This window comes from Haliotis asinina, chromosome 8 (assembly GCF_037392515.1).
Source record: "Haliotis asinina isolate JCU_RB_2024 chromosome 8, JCU_Hal_asi_v2, whole genome shotgun sequence".
In the NCBI taxonomy this organism is placed as follows: Eukaryota; Metazoa; Mollusca; class Gastropoda; order Lepetellida; family Haliotidae; genus Haliotis; species Haliotis asinina.
This window is the reverse complement of record NC_090287.1, coordinates 6,647,946-6,670,590: the sequence shown is the minus strand read 5'-3', so window position 1 is coordinate 6,670,590 and position 22,645 is coordinate 6,647,946. Positions and strand designations below refer to the sequence as shown.

At 39.7% G+C, this 22,645-nt stretch overlaps 1 protein-coding gene across 1 annotated transcript in view; it reads left to right on the top strand.

Moving 5' to 3' along the window:
* LOC137294422 (neuroendocrine convertase 2-like) overlaps window positions 1–22,373 on the top strand; it is a 43,822-nt gene extending 21,449 nt beyond the window's left edge. Inside the window, exons 2-13 of the mRNA XM_067825430.1 lie at window positions 3,401–3,505; window positions 4,060–4,236; window positions 7,593–7,701; window positions 8,358–8,395; window positions 10,771–10,847; window positions 12,679–12,767; window positions 13,415–13,590; window positions 15,072–15,287; window positions 17,710–17,810; window positions 18,790–19,023; window positions 19,406–19,570; window positions 19,954–22,373. Coding sequence (XP_067681531.1) covers window positions 3,401–3,505; window positions 4,060–4,236; window positions 7,593–7,701; window positions 8,358–8,395; window positions 10,771–10,847; window positions 12,679–12,767; window positions 13,415–13,590; window positions 15,072–15,287; window positions 17,710–17,810; window positions 18,790–19,023; window positions 19,406–19,570; window positions 19,954–20,257 — 1,791 coding nt within the window. The 3' untranslated portion in view covers window positions 20,258–22,373. The remainder of the gene's footprint in view (window positions 1–3,400; window positions 3,506–4,059; window positions 4,237–7,592; window positions 7,702–8,357; window positions 8,396–10,770; window positions 10,848–12,678; window positions 12,768–13,414; window positions 13,591–15,071; window positions 15,288–17,709; window positions 17,811–18,789; window positions 19,024–19,405; window positions 19,571–19,953) is intronic.
* The last annotated feature ends 272 nt before the right edge of the window (window positions 22,374–22,645 follow it).

Sequence of the window (22,645 nt, the reverse complement as noted above, 5' to 3'; positions counted from 1 at the left end):
GGTGTGTTCCTCATGTTCTTCCCGGGGAGCTATGATTGCTGGTTCGAATCCAAGAAGAACCATGATTAGATCTGATTTGTCAGTGTCTGTGTATGTTGTTTCACCATAACTTTAGCATTTCCTGATGTATACAAGCAAGTCTCTAAATCGCGGGTACTCCAGCACTCACTCATTGTTCATGATCATGACATGTGTTGCTGCTTTGTCATGTTCAGGCGTTTAGTCGTGTCGAAATAATATGGGCCCAAAGCAAACTCTGACAGTCGTGACGAAATGAATCGGATGGACACACGTTGCTCTTACTATCAACCACTAGTGGTTTAGTTCTACCTTCGTTATACTGGTGGAATATTGTTGGATGTGGCCATTAGCAATTATCACGCAGAACGTGTTAGTTCTAGACACGGGTGGAAGTAAAGATTTGCTATGGTTTACTGTAACAAATATATTTATATACTATCAACTGCACATATTTAGATGATACTCGTTCAAGCGCAAAGAGAACCAAGTAAAATCTTTACCACCAATAATAAAGATAAGCACATCACCTAATGTATATAACTCGTCAAATTTCATTGGCCTCCAGTAACAACTTCAATAACTATTGACTTGTTTTACTTGTAATTGCAATAAATATCGAATTACATTGACAAGCACCCTTGCTCTGGTTTGAATTGGGAACTAGGGAATATTTGTTTGATTATTGTTCCCGTAACGTCTCATGTAAACTGGTTTTCTATCTTACGTTTTAGGTATTACTTAAATTAAGAGCACAAAACATCGTTTAATTTCCAAATAGCAATTTCCCCAGTTTATATTTCAAACCTACTTAAATCTTGCTTTAATCTTTTACCACGTTAAAAACAAGGCACATCTCTGGAATGAGTCTAATCGACGTCAGTCTTAATCAAGCAGCCTTAGTCTTCAAACCCACATCAAAGCTAACCAATGGCAGTTCCAATCTTCTTGAGATGGCCTGTTCCTGACAGTAATCACTTGAGCCTTTACAGTTGCCCTGTCACTGGTGCTAGCAGCCCAGCGCTTCTGCGACTTGGAGCTCATTTGGCATTCAACACAACACCTCTCTCACCCACTGTGTAGCACAGTAGCCATCTCACAGGCATCACTGAAGACCTCGAGTCGGATGTTGTGGCGATTGCCGATCTTCTGGTTGTTCTTCTGATTACAAGAGTAATTATTCATGATGTATTTACTGTTATTCTGGGTAATGCTGACACGGAAACCTTAGTTTTAGGACTTACCGGATATGTGCTGGTTTGTTTTGGGCTTTCTTTCACAAACGTTTTCATTCAGATTATTTTGAAATGTCAGAATAGCGTCAACGGACCTCATTTTTAATGTTTTTTTGCAAACATCAAAAATGACGAGAAGTCTTTCTTCGTGTGGGCATCTATGTTTCCGAAGTCTATATTCAACTCATTTAATGTGGAATGGCATCAAGAATATAGCTCAATTCCATTAATTCTGGGCAATAATACATGGGCAGGCATAATGTACATGTGCATATGCCTTAGAATTACACTGGATTACAACTAAAGTCGCTATTGGCACCTTGCAATGGTTGTACGAACCAACACCCACACCCTGTCAACGGGGACTTTGATGTAGTATCCTTTTCTGCTAGCTATTATCCTTCATTGTAGCATATTGAGAACATACTGAAATTTTGAATGGAACGAAGATTATGGGTATTTGTTGTCTGTTCTGCCCAATTTGATGAAAACGTAACATAAAGGTGATTGATGGCTGCAATACATCTAATGTTTAAATGTCTCGTGTAAATTGGCGATTACTCTGAGTGCATTATGTGAATTGTGTAGTAGAGTAGTCCTAGATTTTTTAAAATCTATCTGTTACATCGTTACATTCATGATGTGAAACGTCCTCTGCCAGGGCTGGGATATTATACGGATATCCCTTCGACTGGTCGACGTGACATCAGTGTGACTGAGAGATGAATAAATGGTAGACTGCAACGTGGTCTCCCACGTATGTTCTGACATCCACCTCAACACCAACTGCTGTCTTCCCAGATGCTCAATTTACCATAATTATGTTTCGCGAAGGACTTCGCTCGGCAGAGGTGAATACTATATGGAATATTAACAATAATCTTGACCTCTGGTGACAGCCGGTGTGGAATTATATGTTATTTGAGCATACTACACCCTTCCTTCTATGAATATAATCATAATATCCTATGTATGTATTTCCTTCCTTCTGAATCATTAGCTTGCATATATCACTGAAGAGAAATAGCACCATTAGTAGCCGTGTGGAAAATTTGGAATGGAATTTGTTGTCTTTGGGCTCGAGTCTGTAAAGTCACTTCCGTTCATCGATCTGCTGGATCATTGATTTCCTTCTGCATATAGCAAGGAAGTATGTATGCACCGGCGCTCTGTTGTCAAAGATTGTCATCAGTCAATATACACATTATGTAAGGTGTTTGTTTTTAGTTGCGCAGTCTTGCGCAGAAATATCCCCACATATATAAAACATGTAATAAAAGAACAGAAATGATACCAACTTTGAATTACAACTAAAGAATCTAAGGTTCTGTGGAGAGGTACATAGAAGTTGGTATTCAAATAAAAGACAAAATATTGTGGATGTCAACTTCAAGCAAGAAAAAGCCCAGAAACCTTGTGTTCACAAAACAGAAGTTGACATCCATAATATTTTGTTTGATGAAAAAAATTAATTTCTCACTATACTTGGCGTCAGGTCCTTGGACTGTTAACAATGAGCTTATAGTCACTGGGTCCACTTGTTTATACTCCACCCCTCCTTTCCTCCACACCTATGTGACAGACCATTATGTTCCAAAACTGGATTGAAAGTGTCAGGATCGTGTCATAAATAAACGAACAGTTTCTTCAAAAGACATGATAGATGTGTTAAACAACTGTGATTTGGCTTGCAACAATGATATATAATCTTCTGAAAAACATCCTTTTTTCAGGATCTCTCGCACAGGGACTTTGATAATCGGTTGCCATTGATAACACAAATCAACGTTAATTGTTATCATGCTTATTTATTCGCTAGATTTAACATTGCAACACATTCCATGTATCACACATGTGGATTTATACGAACTGCATATTGATAGAATAGCTAATGATACAGATACACGCGATATGATGAAATATTCATCAAGTGCCTTCATTATTTAATTATCGACTATATATTCTGCATTAACAAAGTCTTCAGGACATAACTGTCATGGTTTATGGTGTTAGCAGAGAGCTGGTGCAAAATGTCACCGTCCATGAGACAACTTTCATTTCCATCTTTTATACGCAGCTATTAAACTGTTTACAAACAAATTATTTCACTTCATTCCATCATTTCAAATGAAATTTTGTGGTTTCAGGTTCTCAACTCACAAACACAGTTTCATCTCATCCATAAAGGGGTTCACCATGCAAGATCAAAGCGAAGCGTTCCGCATACTAGACTCTTAAAGGCCCATCCCTATGTGAGTATAACTGTTGGCTGGACTGGATTTTAATTCACACGTCACCCGATCCACTTAACTCTACTGCTCAGGAATGGTAATGGAAATGACAGTAATTATAATATTCTATCAAATCACCGAAGATCCGAATAAGGATTCCTGTTTTGTAGCATGACAATAGTCTTGTCCGCATTGTTGTTGATTCTGTTCACATATTTCAACCATATTTAACAAAATATGCTATTATTTTGTCTTGATTAATCACCCTGTATGCTATATGTTGGTGCGCTGTATAATGGTGTTGTTTTATGTTAATGTGACTTATACCATAAAGTACTCGTGACATATGTACAATATGAAAGGCAGTACCACAAAAATATCGCCTTCACATTCCAAAAAAACATATTCTGTCTGTCATAAATGCTAACTTAGAGGTTAATGCTATGTAAATGGGCTTTGTTAAATTATCGATGACACTTGGAGTTTGAGAAAAGGGTAACAAAATTATACTTATATTCTTAGCAAATTATCTGAGTTGAATGTTATAATACTTTTGCTTTTCCATCCTTTCACAGGTAAAAAGCGCCGTTCAACTCACCGGATATTTACGTCAGAAAAGGGGCTATAAATCTTTGGATGCTATACTTACAGATTTTAGGCTACAGAAGCCCAAAATAGTTAATTACCCAGTTTTTGAAAGATCAAAGCCAAAATTACCGTCAGATCCAGATTTTGACAAAGAATGGTATTTGGTAAGTGTTTTCTTTTTTATACCTATGGGTTTTAAGTACGTCTTGTGAGTGAGTGAGTAAATAAATGATGTTTGAAATGTTGAAACTATATCACAACCGTCTTCAGCAATATTCAGCCTGGGACAGAAACCGGTTGTTTATGAGCTACCGTCGGCATTGTCGGTTCATGATGACACACAACATGCTAAATTACCAATGCAGCCATCCAGGTCAAATGGAACTGAACTCCATGATCCGATTGTGTCATCAATTATGATTCGTGTATTGATACAATTCGAATATTCAACAGCCTATGGTGTATATATACTACATCTGTAATATTTACAACACGACGTTTCAGGGTTACCTCTTGCCCATTCATCAGGTTTTATGACGTTCCCTGCCAACTTTTAAATGTCTATCAAACATATTGCTGAATGCGGCGTTACACAACATACAGCTTCGGGATATTCATTGGGTAGTGCGTCTAAAACACAAGAAAACCACCAGTAAATGCTTACATTATGATGAAATGACAATACGGATTCCAGACAAAAGCGTGCAGTTTCTGTACAACATTTTTTGTAAAAAATATATATCTAATTCGATCACGATTTAATCAATAGGACTTTAATATTGTCACTGGGTGGCCTCGACTGAAGGAAATGCATAGATATAAATTAAATTTCTGGAAAGCACACCCTCATCAAATAGCAACTTATGTAAAATGTTTAATAACACATTCCTTATTGATTGGTAGGAGTTCTGTGAGTGTTCAATGTCTGCACAGAAAACAAGTGGGACAAACTGTCACACTGACCAAACAGCCTTTCAGAGTGTCGTGCTGGAATCTATTATACATCTCTCAGTGACACCGCGCGAAGATGCAATTAATGCCAGAAGATGGCAGAAAGTTCCAGGAATTCCAGGATAACAAGGCTTTTAATTTGCTCAATCGGAAGTACTCAGCTTTTCTCTTAAAGAGCGAAACAGCTGACAACTGGCGGAATACCAAACCTCCCTCACTTCGGGAACCATTCATCCGTCTTGATGCCCATTCTTTAATGGTTGCTTGGTAACGAGAAGATTTACTGGAAGCATGACAAGTTTCAATTGGCACTGAAGACAAATCTGTTTCCCTATATTTGTTATGACAACCTCTCAATAGCTATTAACATTTCAGTAGTATCGGTCTCATCTGACTACGGTTAGAATGTCACTGCATCGTGTTGTTCTATGCCTAATCATATTAGTGCTTATTTTTAGAGTGGTTTGGGTGCATACGCATCAGGGGTAGGATGGTGAACAGGGATAGGATGATTAACATGGCAACCTCGGGGTATTAATGTGTCTGGTGAAGACTTACAATGTATTTGCAGGTATGTAGTGTCTAACGAAACGTCCAAAACGGCCTTGCCTCATACATAATAGAGTTATCTGTGTAACATTTACAATATATGCCTGTGTCAGTCTGGTTCATGTGCTGATTCTGGATCAAGGTTTGACGTCATGTAATTGAAATACTGCTCAAGGCGGTCATAAGCCAAACTCACGCACTCGAATAATCACTCAATCAATTCAAGGCCATGTTTTCATAGTAAACAACACATATGCTTGATGGGGATTTATAAGGTGCATAAAGGAGACATAGCAACTTCTGGTATGGATTTGCAACAGCTTTACAATCCGGTATGTTGTCTAAACAGGATTATTTCTTCAGTCAAAATGAGTGCCGGTTTAGACAGCTTCCACTGTATTTGATATTTACAAAGCGACATTTCTGGGCTACTCCTTGCCCCTTCGCATATATTCATGACAGAATATATACGAGCAAAATATATACTACGTACAGGAAGCCACTGATATTTTATAACAGATTGAGATGTACAGACATGACTCTCGCATGACCGTGAACATGTCCGCATGACGGTGGTTCCTGGCTGTCATTATTGATTGATATGATCAAATGTTTGATCTGATACTTTCGCCAATGCATGGCTAACGTTGTATATATGTTACAGTGAATGTTTAACATGTTCAACATAAGGTGAAAATAAACAAAAAAAGAAATTATTCAGTACGATGTTTTAAGGACACGATAGGAAATGAACGTTTTCGGAGTACATGTAATTGTATGAGAATTATTGAATGGTAATACTGACTGACATCTGGTCAGTTTTGTTCTTTCTTACACCTGCTAATTTGAACTTCGACGTGATCAAATACATTTTGGTACAATGAATTTTGTAGTTTTCAGTTTGGATATTTTACTGTGATCTGTCCTGTCAATATCAAGATAGTCCGAAACATTATCTCATCAAATGTGATACTATGTATCAATGAACATTGTTCTATCTAGTTTTCAGATAAATTAAATTTTGGAATCGCTATTCAATACTACAAGTAACTAGATAATGAAACATGCCATGTCACTATCGTTAAAAACAAGCTCGCAATTCGCATTGTGGTGTAGTTCATAGTGTATATGTTATTTGCTCCTGTGCAATGGAAACGGTTCACTTTTTTCCTTTTGTGAACAAACATTTGGCTACGTGAAAGTTGAAAGCTATGTATTTACGTAAAAGAATTTTTTGATTCTATAAACTCATTTCATAGAAAGCATTTGAAATGTCAGAGGTTGTTCTTTCTGGAAGATCGTTTTATAACATGTTTTACAGCCTCCGCCAAGCCGGTGGTGAAAGCATAGTTTGCTTAGCTCCCTGAGGCTTATTCGACATAATGTAATAGTTTCCCCGAATAAGGAGTATAGGGCAAGTCCAGTTGTGTCGTGTGCCAAGTTGTAAGCATGCTGACGTTCATCTAAGCTCCTGTTAGCTCTGTTCCGTTTCCATGATGCAATAATGATTCAGTGAAACAATATATATTTTTAGCACGAACATACAATCGATCGCGAACGGTGCGCAAACACATCGCGTTTCGACCTCGACTAAGGCTCCACTATGTCGCACTCCAGAGGCACTTTAGAAACAGTTTTGATGCACTATTAACCACATAAAATTATTTTGAAATTCTTTGGGAATTCTTTCGAGACGATTGGAAAAGAATATCTTAAAATAATTTCCCATGTCCAACATCAATGCAACAATTTTATGAATATTTTAGTTTCTAAAGACATTAATGTGTACTTATCAATGCGGGGTTCATATACGTTCTTTTAATACTGACAATATGTTCTTTCAGTACTTACAATATGTTCTTTCAGTACTTACCATATGTTCTTTCAGTACTTACAATATGTTCTTTCCGTATTGACAGCGTGTTCTATCATCACCGACAGCATGTTCCTTTAATGCTGACAATACGTTCTTTGAGTACTGACAATATGTTTTGTCAATACTGACAATATTTTCTTTTAGAGGAACACCGGACAGAGTGGAGGAGTAGCCGGCCTTGACCTGAATGTAGTGGAGGCATGGGAGATGGGCTACACCGGAACTGACGTCACCACCGCTATAATGGATGATGGTAAGATCCAGCTCGTGCATGTTATTTATACTTCATATATGTGGGGCCTTTTAGGCCGTAATGAAAAGTAACATTCAAAGGAAATTATTCTACCAACAATGACCCTGTGGCAGGCTGATGTGTGAAGGATGTTCATGACGTCCTCTTTAGATGTCAGAATTCATAGTCTGGTAGCCTTTTTGTGCATGATAACAGGAACCAGCCGGGTTGATAGGTGTGTCTGTGTGTGTCGCTCTGTGCGAAAGAGAAAGGGTGATGGAACTTTACTCATATCAATCACAACGGATGTTTCATCTGTTTATACTAATAATGCTATCGGTATTCCCTTTGCCCTATTTAACACATTAACTCATTTATTTATTCGAAGAAAGGAACACAAAAGAATGCTGTGCTGCCAGTTGTATACTATAATGAGGTTCTAGTCCTGGGCTATTATGGGCACCGCTAACATATATCACAAGGGAGATACAAGGTTTTTTCAACATCGCCTGCAACTGTATAAACATTTAAAAGAAAATGCCATTCTCATGGTCAAACATAAGAGTGAGAGCTCACGATAACGGTATTTTCGGATTATTTAGTGAATGACCATCTATTAACTCAGTCAGGTGTGGAGTACTGGAACAATCATTTGATGTTTACTTGTGTTTATTTAGGTATCGACTATCTGCACCCCGACCTGCGACACAACTACGTAAGACAAACTGTTGTGCAGCGACAGTTATACAAATTGTTTTAATTTTAGTTTATTTGTTTTATTATTGTTGTCTGTTGAATTAACGAACACCTGTTGTGTGCTGTGTTTTCATATTGTAATCACACTTGAATCGGGATCATATAAAGTACGCATGTAGAGAGTACAATTTAGATTGATTGATTCGTTTTCGTACCCTGAAGCCACATATATGGACTAACATAAAATACCACTGGCATTTGTAATCATGATTTCAATACTCCGAGGGACGAAGACGAGAGATGTCATTCACAAAGTTTTCATTTTACAACCATTCACTTACTGAAATCTCGGAAGGTACTATCCGATTTAGATGGTGTCCGAACTGCAGAAGGAATGATTCTAGGAAATCTAGGCGAATTACCTTTAAACATTTATTATTTGAAATATGATTCAAAGGCAAAGTTACTCTAATGGATTCAACAAATTAATTAAATGTCAGAATCTGAATATCATTACAATCATCAACACTGGTTATAGCTAATGATAGGCAGTATCGATTTCGAGCTTGAGAAGAACATTTACTCTTCATTCATTTGATTACGTTTATTGGAGGACTCCACACTGTTCTGATTCTGATGTCCGTAAAGACGTTCAGAATTAGTCTGTCAATTTATTTAGACCACCTGGTTCAATGTGTAATCAGTTACAAATTGACAAATCGATTCAGCTTCATCTTACTCTGCGGTCATGTTCCGCATAGTGACACCAACTGGAGCTGCCATTATCACAGCACTGCTTTAACGACATCTTGACGTCCGTGTTTCCATCACCATGAAAACGTGAAAATGGCCTATTGTCCTTTACGCGCTAAAGACCTCTTTCTGTCGAACAGCAGGGAATAACTCAAAGGAATTAGAATACCACACGCATTGACGTAAAACGCTTTTACAAATTTCGTCGATAAATGTCTTCTTGGTCGCAGTTTACAATCGGTAGTTATTGTTACACTATAAAGCCACTGGGTATAGTTCTCAGTATTCCAAATGTCAGGTCCCTGAAGCGAAACGAAATAAAAGACCGACATGATCAATGTGCTGATTTATGGTGGAAAGGATACTAAGAACAAAGGGAATTGACATTCCTAGCCAAATTGTAGCCTAGTCAACACTCAGTCTGCAGTTGTCTCTAACATCATGTTTCACTAGCACGTGCACGTCGTGTGTGCACGTAAGGCCTGCATGCGTCTGAACGACACTCGTTATTCCAGACACTCGTATCTGGTAATGAAAACATTTTGACCAGTGACTTCACCATCCGTATGAACGAGGTTATATCGTATTTGGGTAAATGTAATACAGTAAGGATTCCAACCATATTGCACCGGATCAGATTAATCATAAACCTCAAAAGACTGGTGCTGAAACGATATAGAAAACAAAGCTAATTTAATAGCTGCTCCTGGTTGCTTAAATCTTCTTTTGGCATATGGTAAAACAAATGTTAGTACGTTTACTGGCCCGATCTTTGACAGCCACTCAGATGTAGAGAAATTCGTACTTATATATAAACAATACTCGTACGAGAACTTTATGATATTACGTTGCTATCGGCTAGCTTAAATGATACTTTGAAATGGTCCCGTAAGGTACTAACTATGACTGATCAGCGTCTGCATGTTTTAATGTGTATTTTTTCACCTTGTAATGTGACTAGAGTTTCCAATCTTGTTATATTCTGTATCTGTGTGTGTCACACGTTGTTTTGTATGAACCCTGACTGTTGTTTTCCAAGAAGTATTTGACATTGTCTTCTTATCTATCTTCTACAACCTATCCCCCAGTCTAGTCACTCTCGCTTTCACTGCTTTTTACATCAATATTCCAAACGTTCTACGCGATTCTTAAGATGACAAGTATCAGTTGCGAGTAATTAAAAAAAGACAATGGCCAAGTAACTCCATAAACTGAAAATAAACTAAAGCCGTCCAGTAATTATATGTATGCTTTACGAATGGATAACTGCCAAACCTATGTGCTTCCCTAAAGTTTCAGATAAGGAAACAAGAGGTTGTCAGGCGACACCTGTTGTGTGATCTGTAGACACCAGACTCCATGTACATCGTATGTCCATGACCTCATGGGGACTTCAGGTGAAATCCCCAGCTAGTTATGATGCCATAGGTAGTGAAAACATTTAACCTGGAAGCACTGTGCCTGGCTTTATTGCGTGTCACATCTATGTCTTCAATCGTTGCTCATAATATCAATCACGGGTTTTTGGTCCAGACAAAACATTCTGCCGGACCCACCACTGTGAGCTGGAATATTGCTGAGCATTATTAAGAAAACACACAAACAAGCAAACACAAATATTTGTCGATGTCTTGTTTTCAGAACGCCGAAGCCAGTTATGATTTCAGCAGCAACGACCCATACCCATACCCCCGCTATACAGACACATGGTTCAATAGGTAAGATTCCTTCCAACTTAATGACTCTCTGGTGCATTTATACATTGAGCGTTAGACAGTATGAATTGGAGACCAAAATGTTTTTCCAGACACCCATTGTACAGACAGACGGGTAATTGATACAGCTACTAGCGGCAGATTACTTTGACATTTAGAGATGCCTTCATCGATGAATATCTAAAAGAAACTATTTCTTTTCCTTAGGTGGTAATCTATGTGCACTGACTTATTGCTCCTGTGGTATTAATACTGACGAGTACTGAAATGGAATTAAATGACAAAACTAGTTGTGTGTTTATCGGATATACTATGATTTGCGGTGGGGCGGTGCGCGGTGGGGCGGTGCGCGGTGGGGCGGTGGGGCGGTGCGCGGTGGGGCGGTGGGGCGGTGCGCGGTGGGGCGGTGGGGCGGTGGGGCGGTGCGCGGTGCCACGTTGTTAAGTAGAAGACATAGACATGAACACTTACTTTTATGAAATTTCATTTTAGAAATTACGTTCCTTTTGCTGTTCAGTAAACGATATCTCATGATTAGATTCTACGGTTATAAATGCACAATATAAGTGGGCTACAGATTTCTCATCTGAAATATGTTATGTATAACATAAGAAAAACATTCCTTATGGTGATTTCACAATACTGATTTCTACCTACAGCCACCGAAACGACTCACCCACACACCCACACACCCACACGCCCACACGCTAAATGGACTTTTGATTTCAGAACCATTATGATTAAACACATGCTGTCCTTGATAAAGCTTTGTGTGCCTTGGACAAACCTTTCAGAATATTTGGTTTTTTTCACCAAGGCGATCTTAATGTGGTATTGTCGTCAGTAGGGTTTGTTGTTTTCCGAACAGTAACAGTTTTCTGAAGATTATTACTGTGTTATTTTCACTTACAAATGTTATTGCTGTCTGCACACGATTTAGATTCAGATCAGATTTCAATGAGTCATGTTTAGAATATATTTCGAAATGACAGGAATATATTTCAAAAGCAAATCTTTGAAGTCTGTTGTTTCATGCAAGGATCGATTTTCACATTTTCCGAATTTGTCAGATGAGTAACATGGATTGGTAGACAAGCGTGTCTTGGCGGTTTTGTAAAACACGTGTACATGTCGATAAATTATACTATTTATCGTTGATCGCTTGCTGTAATGTTTGTTGAAACACGTGAACACGTGTTCCAGGCTTAGATCGACGACAAATGCATGAATATTTATAACAAAATGAAATGTTTCTCGTGCATCGGCAACTTTTTTTGTGCGCGTAACAACATTTTTATTGCTATTATAAAAATAGTTTGGCCTTGGCCTCGTCCCGACCATCCTTTTGTCCACTATAAGAACGAGTGTGACTAATCTATTACTCATTATAACGTGCTAAACTTCCCTAGCTGTATTTCTGAAAATGTGTTTCCCCCACGTCACTATTTTTCTATCAAAATTTTAAAAATGTCCTACCGCCCTCAACAATAATGTGCCCGAGAAACATTTACTTTTTATGTAGTCTTACAAGTGTGTTCTAGGTTGATCGCTAGCCACACGCCTTTGTATTGCCCATTCCTGGGATTGATAGCCAGACTGGCATTTTTGACATTCCTATACAGACAGTTTGTATGGCAATCGCTTTTCTTGTCATCATAAATAGGTCATATAGACTGGCAATTATCAGGAATCAACGTTACTTGGGATATTTATCAGTCTCTTCATTGTTATCATCGACGTCGCCATTGATATGAGAGAGTATGAAGCTAAACTTGAATAGCTGCTTGTGTCATATGGATACTGTTTGGTGAAGTGGTTGTCGTTTATCCTGCAGTCATGGGACTCGATGCGCTGGCGAAGTATCCGCCGCCAGAGACAACGGTGTTTGTGGAGTAGGCGTGGCTTACGGGTCAAAGGTTGCAGGTAATGCTTAATACTGTTAACCCTTAGGGAGCGAATACTCTGCTGAATATATTTAAGTTACCTTATATTTAGGTTAACCACAGTTTCCACCCAGTGGTCGATGGTTCGACTGGCTTCCAGTTCATACCAAAAAGGGGCGGGGGTAGCCTAGTAGTCAAAACGTTGGCTTGTCTCGCAGAAGATCCGGGTGCGATTCTCCACATGGTTATATAATGAAACCCACTTCTATTGTTGCGCGGTGTAAAACCATACTCACTCACTCATACCAATAATTTGACTTGTCTGCCTGATGTGTCAGGGCTAGTTGAGCGGTATGTGAAAGTTGCATGCATGTTGGAGTTTCAGATCAGAACATGCATGTTTCATACCGAAGAGGAAAATTGTTTTGAAATGTTCATAGTTGTCTCCAAATATTTACTAGCGTTCAAACAAGGTTACATTTGTTCACCAGTCTTAGATACTGGTCTGATACTATTGGAATTTCGCTATTATTCATGATCATTTGTTCATGACCGTTTGGAGATTTCTGTTTGCCTACAGCTGTAGTCAGTTGCTGTCTTTCAACGTTATTCTCAATGCTAAGTGCAAAGAATATCTAACAATACTCCCTCGGTCGCCATTGTTTGGAACTGTATTTCTCTGATTAGGTTTGAGAATGCTGGACCAGCCCTTCATGACAGACCTGATAGAGGCCAACGCCATGGGCCACATGCCAAACTTGATCGACATCTACAGCGCTAGCTGGGGACCCACAGACGACGGCAAGACGGTTGATGGCCCGAGGAACTTAACTATGAGGGCCATCGTCAACGGCGTCAATAACGTACGTACTGCCGCAGGAATGCACAGAGATTTGGCATTTGGAAAGCTCACTCACGGCCATAAAACTAGAAGTGTTGTCTGGTAGGAAATAGATCCATTGTGCTCAAAGGATGGACAAAGGGTTATATGGCGCATCAAGTATCAAGCCTATCACTGTCTGAGGACTATATGGCTTCCGGTTTCATGAACTACTTTTTATCCTACTGACGTCTGCATAGTCGTTTCAGGCACCGTTTGTTTCCTACCAATGCCATTTCCCAGTTTTTGTCAGTAGAGACATTCTACGTACATGAATGGTCGTTTTAATGTCTGCGTTACACCAAGACCAAATTATCTTATAACAAGTTTACTTACACCTGGATCTTTGTGAACTTCTCCAACCCATAAGTCGTGTACATGACGCAGCTCTTCGGGAGGCATTTCTAGATATGGTCATCTTAGAACAGTCCAAACTTAGATGTTGATACCCAGGAATCTTCTTTGTAATCCTGGCTTAGGGGAAGAGGTCTTAACTTAAGCCTTAGTTACAGCTTACAATGGATTGTCCTTACCAGTAGACTTTATGTAGCATGTTCATTTCTACCTACGCAATAATGTCAATATGCTCAGTGACCCAATGAATAACTGGAAATGTTAATAAAGATGGCTCTTTGATCTTTGGTTTGCGAAAACGTATTTGGATAGAGCTGAATTCTCTAATCGGCTTCCGCACTGTGTTTTAAGCATTTATGCAATCTTTATAGAACGTCTTTAGGAATTACTTATGAATCATTTATACCGAATCAGACTCATTGCACAGACCGTAACGTCTACGGGCACTATTAATCGCTATCTCGTAGCTCATTACAAGTAGTCTTGACGGGCGGTTGTAACATAAACGAAAGTGATATCATGTTAAAGAGTTCTTATTCAAATTGAATAATGTGATTACTGAATATCATGAATATGGTATGTTGAGATTGTAGTTGATTTTGCCATATCATAAGCAAATGAATGCGATCTTAGAACGTCAACATCATGTTAAAAATGTTCAACGCTGAAAGAATTAGCCACAGCTTAAGAGTAGACTGTGTAGCCCAGTTGTGAAAGAAATCGAACACAGTGTGATCCGTTTGGTGGTTCGGATCTGAGGGCATACCTGACCATGAACATATGACACCACACTCGCTTTACGTTCTGACCCGTGAAGGTCCCGGGGTAGAATAGGCATTCAGCAACTCATGCTTGCCATAAAAGGCGACTATGCTTGTCGTAAGAGGCCACCAACGGGATCGGGTGGTCAGACTCGCTGACTTGGTTGACAAATGTCATCGGTTCCCAATTGCGCAGATCGATGCTCATGTTGTTGATCACTGGATTGTCTGGTCCAGACTCGAGAATTTACAGACCGCCGCCATATAGCTGGAATATTGCTGAGTGCGGCGTAAAACTAAACTCACTCACTCTTTACGTTCTGATGATGATGAATATATTTTCCTTTAGGGTCGTAATGGCAAGGGCAACATCTACGTCTGGGCGTCCGGCGACGGCGGCCCCAATGACGACTGCAACTGTGACGGCTACGCTGCCAGTATGTGGACCATATCCATCAACTCAGCCACCAACGACGGCCAGACTGCCGGCTACGACGAGAGCTGCTCCTCCACTCTCGCCTCCACCTTCAGCAACGGCAAAGCAACGTCACGAGATGCTGGCGTGGTGAGTAACATTCCAGATAATTACGTTGAATTTGACTTTTTGTCAGAAACTGTCATTAGTTCTGTGATCAATCAGGTTTCCTCTTTGAAATCTGTCGAGATGAAAAGGAATGCTGTAGACGGTATGTTTTATACGCTTTCTTTCAGTTCATAACATTCACCAGCGGATGTTCTAAACCGAATCCGGATCGTTTTAACCCGCGTAGGTGTATGTGTTCGATGCTGACGACAGTAGCTTATTATAAGAAGTTCGAGTGAACTGATGACAACTGAATGTAGTAATATGAACAATATACCTTTATGGAGAAGTCAGTTGTCTAACCGCATACACAACAAAGCACACCGGAGTGACAATTTTGTCTCACTTTAATTTATCGTTCCCTTTAACAACAACTGCGAAACGACACAACTTGTTATAAACTGTTTGTTGACGTATGTTTATATTTTCAAATACACACTTTTCGGTGCAGTTAAATTTAAAAATAATTAAATTCTTCAATGGAAACTCTTTGATTTACATGCTTCTGAAACATGACCATGCTATAGAGGAAAGGTCATTACAGTTACTCATCTAATGTAACAAAGGAGGATCTCAGGTCTCCTCCCACTGTGCTCTTTGCCTTTTTACATAAGATGAAATCTTCTAATTACCCCTAACACCCTTGAAGCCATCAGATGGTTCTGTAGGATTAAATCTGTTATCTGTTATATTCCTCTTTATGATCATACTCCTCCACATGGCTCTGTCGTCCAATCACTTTTCACATCACCCTTTATGTCGCTGCTCCGACCATTTGGGAAATAACTATTCCAGAACTAATTATTAATTATGTAAATCACTGTCTCATAGCAACTCCCACAATTGTCTTTTAAACAAGCACTTACTCATTCTGTCTATCATGCCGTGTAATGTTATCCTGGAGGGAGTCCCACTATTAACAGATCAATCGCTGTTCGGAGCTTTTGCGATCTCCCACAATGCTGTTGACCGGAAACGTTAGTGTGTATTGAGCGCAGTGAGGGCTTCAAAATGAATGATCTTCGGGTGAAATGTGATGGAAAACTCTATCAAGCTGATCACAGGGGAATTATGAGTAATATCAACAAATATCACAGGAGCACGGTGTCTGTCGTCAACCTATTGTCATATGTCTTGTTGGTGACGCCAGGTTGCGAGAGGCTGTCTGAAGCGATAATAGAACAACAATATTATGTAGTGTGCGTTAAGAGATCTAGGAAGCTGGTTAACATGATAACTGCATCAAACTAAAAACTCTGCATGTTCTGACTCAAGGACGGAATGTCATGAATTACTATGACGGGACGTCATATTTCTTTACTTGACGTACGTTTTTTCTCCAGTCGTATGTTCGAAATTACGTAACAATAACCATCTATAAACGCCACAGTGAGTGCCAGGGTACAACACAAGCTGCATGCTAGGATTATTGACGGCCTATTGCCGTGCTTTACTGCCAATTCCACCTTTCTGTCCCTGTGAGAGGAAATATTGCTTGCTGAACGCTATTAACGATTCCACGGAACCACGTTATTCACACACTCTTCATCACCTCATGAAGAAATCAGCACGACTGGCAATCTGTATTTTGGTACGCGTAGAAAGCACCAATCGGGCATGAAGTGCTTACCCAGTCGAAAACATCGGCTGAATTCCATTGATTTATTTACATAAATTTCAACGCTGTCTTTCTTTTTAACGGAATCTATAATCATAATTCTTGGCATTATCTAGACGTTATCTGACGTTTTATATTTTAGAATTGGTTTATATTGATACAAAAATTCGCAAATTTCTATTTGGTTTGTCATCGTAACATAACATTTGTATTTTTTTCATAATGGCTAAATACGAACAAATTTGGTGATGGCAAAATGTATATTTGTTTCCATGGAAAAATACATAATGTTCCATGAACAGTTTGGTAAGTGGCTAGGGCGAAGGTTTTCCTCATGTACCATTCAACTGGGGTTATACGTCCTACCAGATTAGTTGCCTCTATACCAGTAGTATCTCCATGCCAAATCCTCAAAGTCAATAATCATGTTATACCTCGAAAATGTTGTACGTCAGTTATTCTTCTCACGTCGTTACATCCGATTTTGAAAGAAAGTGCGTAAGAGGCATCCCGCAATTTAGTGGCGCTTTCCATTAAATCATGGGTCAGTGCTGAAAATTATTAGGGTTAGTTTGGTGTTGGACACGTGCGCAATCCATCAGGAACATAACAGGTCGTGGCGACGTTAATTACACGCTAAAAACAACGTATTCGTTCTGGAATTAATTTTCCTTACTCTGGTCAAAGTGGGCGAACCGATGGCTATGGTTTGAAAAAGAGAGCGTTTGTGTTTGGAAATTTAAAAAGTAAAGTATTTTGATTTGATATGTCATCTTCATGTTCCAGGCCACCACCGACCTGTACGGTAACTGCACCGCCAGCCATTCCGGGACATCAGCAGCTGCCCCCGAGGCAGCTGGAGTTTTCGCTCTAGCCCTTGAAGCAAAGTGAGTTGACCTTTTCCTCATTCTCCTTCCGCAAACTCTGTTAGCTCGACCCCATTACGCTCAGATAGATGAGGTCCCTGGCAAGTTGAAATTCGATTCAGAAAACCTTTAGCCATAGATAGTTGCCTCGGGTTCACTGGATTTGTTCTTGCAATCAAAGCAGAATGGTATTTCTCTTGCTGAAGACCATACCTGTCTCATTGGAATGTTGTCCTCTTGGAACTGTTCCTATTTTGGCATTACGTCGAAGTTAAACAATAGTCAGAGAATACTGAGAAACTTCCTTTGTTGAAAAGATAATACAGGACTTCCTTTGTTGTCAGTATTTTACAGCCCTCCATTATTGACATTATCGTACAGTGCCCCATCACTGTCAGTCTCGTACAGTGCTCCACAGTTGACAAAATATTACAATGCTCCAGTGTTGTCCATATCGTGCAGTGATCCATTCCTGTCAATACCGTACAGTGCTATGTTGTTGACAGTGCCTGACAGTGCCCCGTTGATGACAATATCGCATAGTGCACCATTGTTGACAATATCTTTAAATGCTAGATTGTTGACAATATCGTACCGTGTTCCACTGTTGACAATCTCATACAGCCTGGCCGTTGTTGACAGTTGGCTACATTGCTGTCCCAGTACTCCAGTATGCTGCAATACTACCATGGTTAGCCATATATAATATCAACACACTAGATCTAGAGTGTGTTAAGATTATTTGTCTAAGAAGGCTGCTTTTCTTTGTAATATCTTTGTACGTGCATTGGATTTTGATGAGATTTGAGTAAGCCATGGATGAAGGTTTAGTGTCATCGTATTCGTACACCATTTGGTGTAAGTAGGTTAAGTGGTACCACTCTCCTCCTCTGTGGGTGACAGACATTCAGTGGATAGCATGCGTGAAAATCCAATCAACCTTGTGAGGGTCGCTAATTTCCCCTGACGATAAACTGTCACATGCGTATTTGTTGTACAGTCGAAATCTGACGTGGCGTGACATTCAGCACCTGACTGTTCTCACCTCCAAGAGGAACTCACTCTACGACTCCAACGGCGTCCACGAATGGAAGTACAACGGCGCCGGTCTGGAGTTCAACCACCTCTTCGGCTACGGCGTGCTTGACGCTGCCGCCATGGTGGATCTGGCCCACACTTGGAAGGGGCTTCCCGAACGTTTCCATTGTACCGCCGGCTCTGACAGCACCGAGAGGTAAGTATAGGTGGAGTATTACCCACGTTGTGACGAGGCAAAGAGGACTAAATACATCGTCTTGTGTGTGTCGTAGAAGTATGGCCACCCTTTAATGCTTGTTATGTAACCTTGACCTCATCATAGTCACAGCTAGAAGTTCATCGTGCAATCCGTTTTGGTCCCAACATATATCGCGAGGCTTTTTGTATTTTGCACATTCTCCAACTAAACAAGTGCATCCCTCTCTCGGGCGCACAGTGGACTAAGGTGCGTCACTTTGCAACAGTACGTGTATATACAAAACTAGCCAACCTATATACCATCAGCACACATTGGATACTCTTATAGACCTCAATCATCCAGATGTGACAATACATTCAACAATGTATGTCATTTTCAGGTATTTCGACATGTCCAACCCCATCCGTATCACCATTGACACCGACGGTTGTGCCGGAAGCGATAGCGAAGTCAACTACTTGGAGCATGTGCAGTCATTTATCACTCTGCGAGCAACGTTCCGAGGAACCGTCACCATCTACCTCACGTCTCCCATGAATACCACGTGAGTGAGGCCAGTAGCCATAGAAATAATAACAAATTATCAATTATATTTCACCTGTTTACAATAGGTGAAACAATAATGTAGAATATCTATTTATACCACAATACTATTTGGACATTCTTTCGCTGCTGTGAATTTTAATTTTAACATTATACCGATCATCAATAAATGCTGTTTTTCAACAATTCCTCCTTTGAAACAGCTGATTTCTTCGTTAGAAACGTCCCAGCGAGTGTGCATCTAATACCGATCGAATCTTAAGTATAACCGCCATCTTTAAAATGTTGTGATAATTCTCGGCCGCACCAGGAAAGGCAGAGAACCTTGCGATACACAATTTCCTATTCACTGCAGGCAGTAGTTTTATCCCTGTCTGCCCACAGATCGATGATCTTGAGCCAGCGACCCAACGACGACGACAGCAAGAACGGCTTCACCCGGTGGCCCTTCATGACCACACACACCTGGGCCGAGATGCCCCATGGTCGCTGGACCCTGGACGTTATCCTGGAACCAATCATCGGTCTGAAGACCAACCACGAGGAAGGAGTCTTCAAGGAATGGACCCTGGTCCTCCATGGATCTAAGGAACAGCCCTACAGGGACCAGCCTGTAAACAAGGCCAAACATCAGAAGCTGTACAAGGTCAAGAGACAGCATGCTAGTGGCATTGCCTTCCGGAAATAAACGCAGCGTCACCCCCCGTTGCATCGGACATAACGGTTGACAGGTCTCTTGCTTTGGCGGTTACCGTCACAGCCAATGTTTTGATGCTAAGGGGAGGTATTGCGTTTCAGCGTTCTGACAGCAAGGAAATAAAATATTATCGAGTTACAAAATTTGTTCAATTGTTATTAAACGAAACATCATATTGTAAACAAGCCCTCAGGTTTGGATGATTCATTGTCCAAATTGAAGAAATGGTGTGTTTCTAAAGCTTGGATATTTGTGATAACGTTTTAAGCTAAGATCATATGGAAATGCCAACGAAATGAAATTATGTAAAATGGCAAAAATTTTGCAAAAAGAATTATGGAAAACTCTGGTAATATGTATTGAAAATTTATATATTTTACCATTCTTCAAAGAGATTTCTTCACTAATTTCTCATATCGATGGAAATTCATCAATCAACATCTTTCACATTTCCATTTTTAAGTTCCAGAAAAAAGATACAAATATAATATTTTTGTTAGAAACTGGTTGTAATAATTCCGTATAAAAGCTCTGGCTCGGTTTTTGCAATTGTTATCGTTATAATTTTATCACATGTGATAATTTCAGTGTAATATTGTATTTTTTGTTTATGACTATTGCACTGAAACTGTACAAACAATATATCAATTATTATTACATTATTTTCCTGTTATAGAATCAGATTTCACACAATATTATGCAGCCATTCATACCGCAAGGAGGTACTATATCATGGTCGCCAATTCCGGTTCTTTCCGCAACTTCCGAACAAATCCGCACCATTCGCCACCACTCGTATTTTTCCGTTCACTGCATTCCGGAAAATCACGAGTGATAAAATGGTAACGAACACGTCCGAATGTGTCGTAAAGAACCGAAATTGCACGAACGAAAAGTGAGAGGGAGGAATGAGAGAGAGAGTGTGCATATCGAAATTATTTACTCAAAGTATTATTTTTAAAACCCAAACTGCATACTTTAAACATTTGACCGAGTGTGGAGTTTTACAACGGCGTTTCTGTGTTGCGCATTGCACATTCACTGTTGAGGCAATAAGCTGCGAGGTTAGCTATTCATGTTGTGTCTTCTCCACCTAGTCCTCTGTACATGTTTTACTCACCTGGCTGTGTTCTATAAATAGTCACTGTATGTCGCGGTGTTATACTGTTATTTTCTAGCTAGAAAATCGTGATATTCTCCGAAAATACATTAATCATTTCGAAGCACTGCCTAGATACATATTTTACTCCTTTAGGCATTATTCTGTGAAATTTTACTGGAATGACCATGATCTGTTTGCCATCGACGTATATATTTGCAATAAGTATATATGTATATACCTATTGCAAATATTTATATATGTTTTCTATAGAACAATATGGTCGTGACTCACTTGAATTTCAAGTTGCATATGTGCATTAGTTCAGTTCGTAATGCCCAGTCTCACCCCACCCCTGTTTGTCCTACCCACACGAAGCCACTCTGTCACACCAGGACTACTGATAGGTGCGCTCACAGTGCGTGGTTTTCTGCTGGCATTACTAATGTTCCTATAATCGTAGAGTCTTCTGTGCCCAAAGTCCAATTCTACCATATTTACTGTGCTAAATATTTGCGAACCCACCGCACTACGTTCCTGGTATGTTTCACAGGAACTCATTTCGATATGTTGAACGTTCATTTGACTTAGTATTGTATGGTCTTGCTCAAGAATACTTCTAGTCCCCTGGCACGGCTGGTTGTGCTCGATGTATAATCGCTAAGTTGTCCAGTGCACAGGAGTATGTGCTCATGGTCAACTCTGCTGTATAGGTGAGCTCGCCCGACTGTTCGAGTACTCCATCTTGTCACATGCTTCGATGCACCATCGCCTGAATCTGAACACATCCTAGGTGTACTATTTTCTGGTTGATCCTCAATCAAACGTTATTTTTCAAACAATGCTGACAGTGACGACAAATCCACCTCCTTGTGCCCTGCCTGACCACACTCAATACACGACCAACATCAGTGTCTCGCTTCTAAACATCAGTTGTCACTAGCTGTATATTTGTAACTTCTGTGATGTAAAAACTGTTGAGTGAAATAAAAGCGTTCGGCAAACGCATTCATGTCTCTCTTATTCTTTCTTAAAACGTGTGAGTACTATTATGGCTTGTTAGTTACATTGATATATTTTCCATCTATTATCTGGACAGACACACGGAGCACATTTACCGCTGATTCTAAACTCAAAACACGACACGTACAAGTTGGTAGACCACTACGATAAGAATGCATTTATCACGTATTTAGTACACACGGAACATATTCACTACTTATTTGTCAAAATTCCATCACAACATATTTACAGTCTATTTGCTCTATCACGCACGCAAT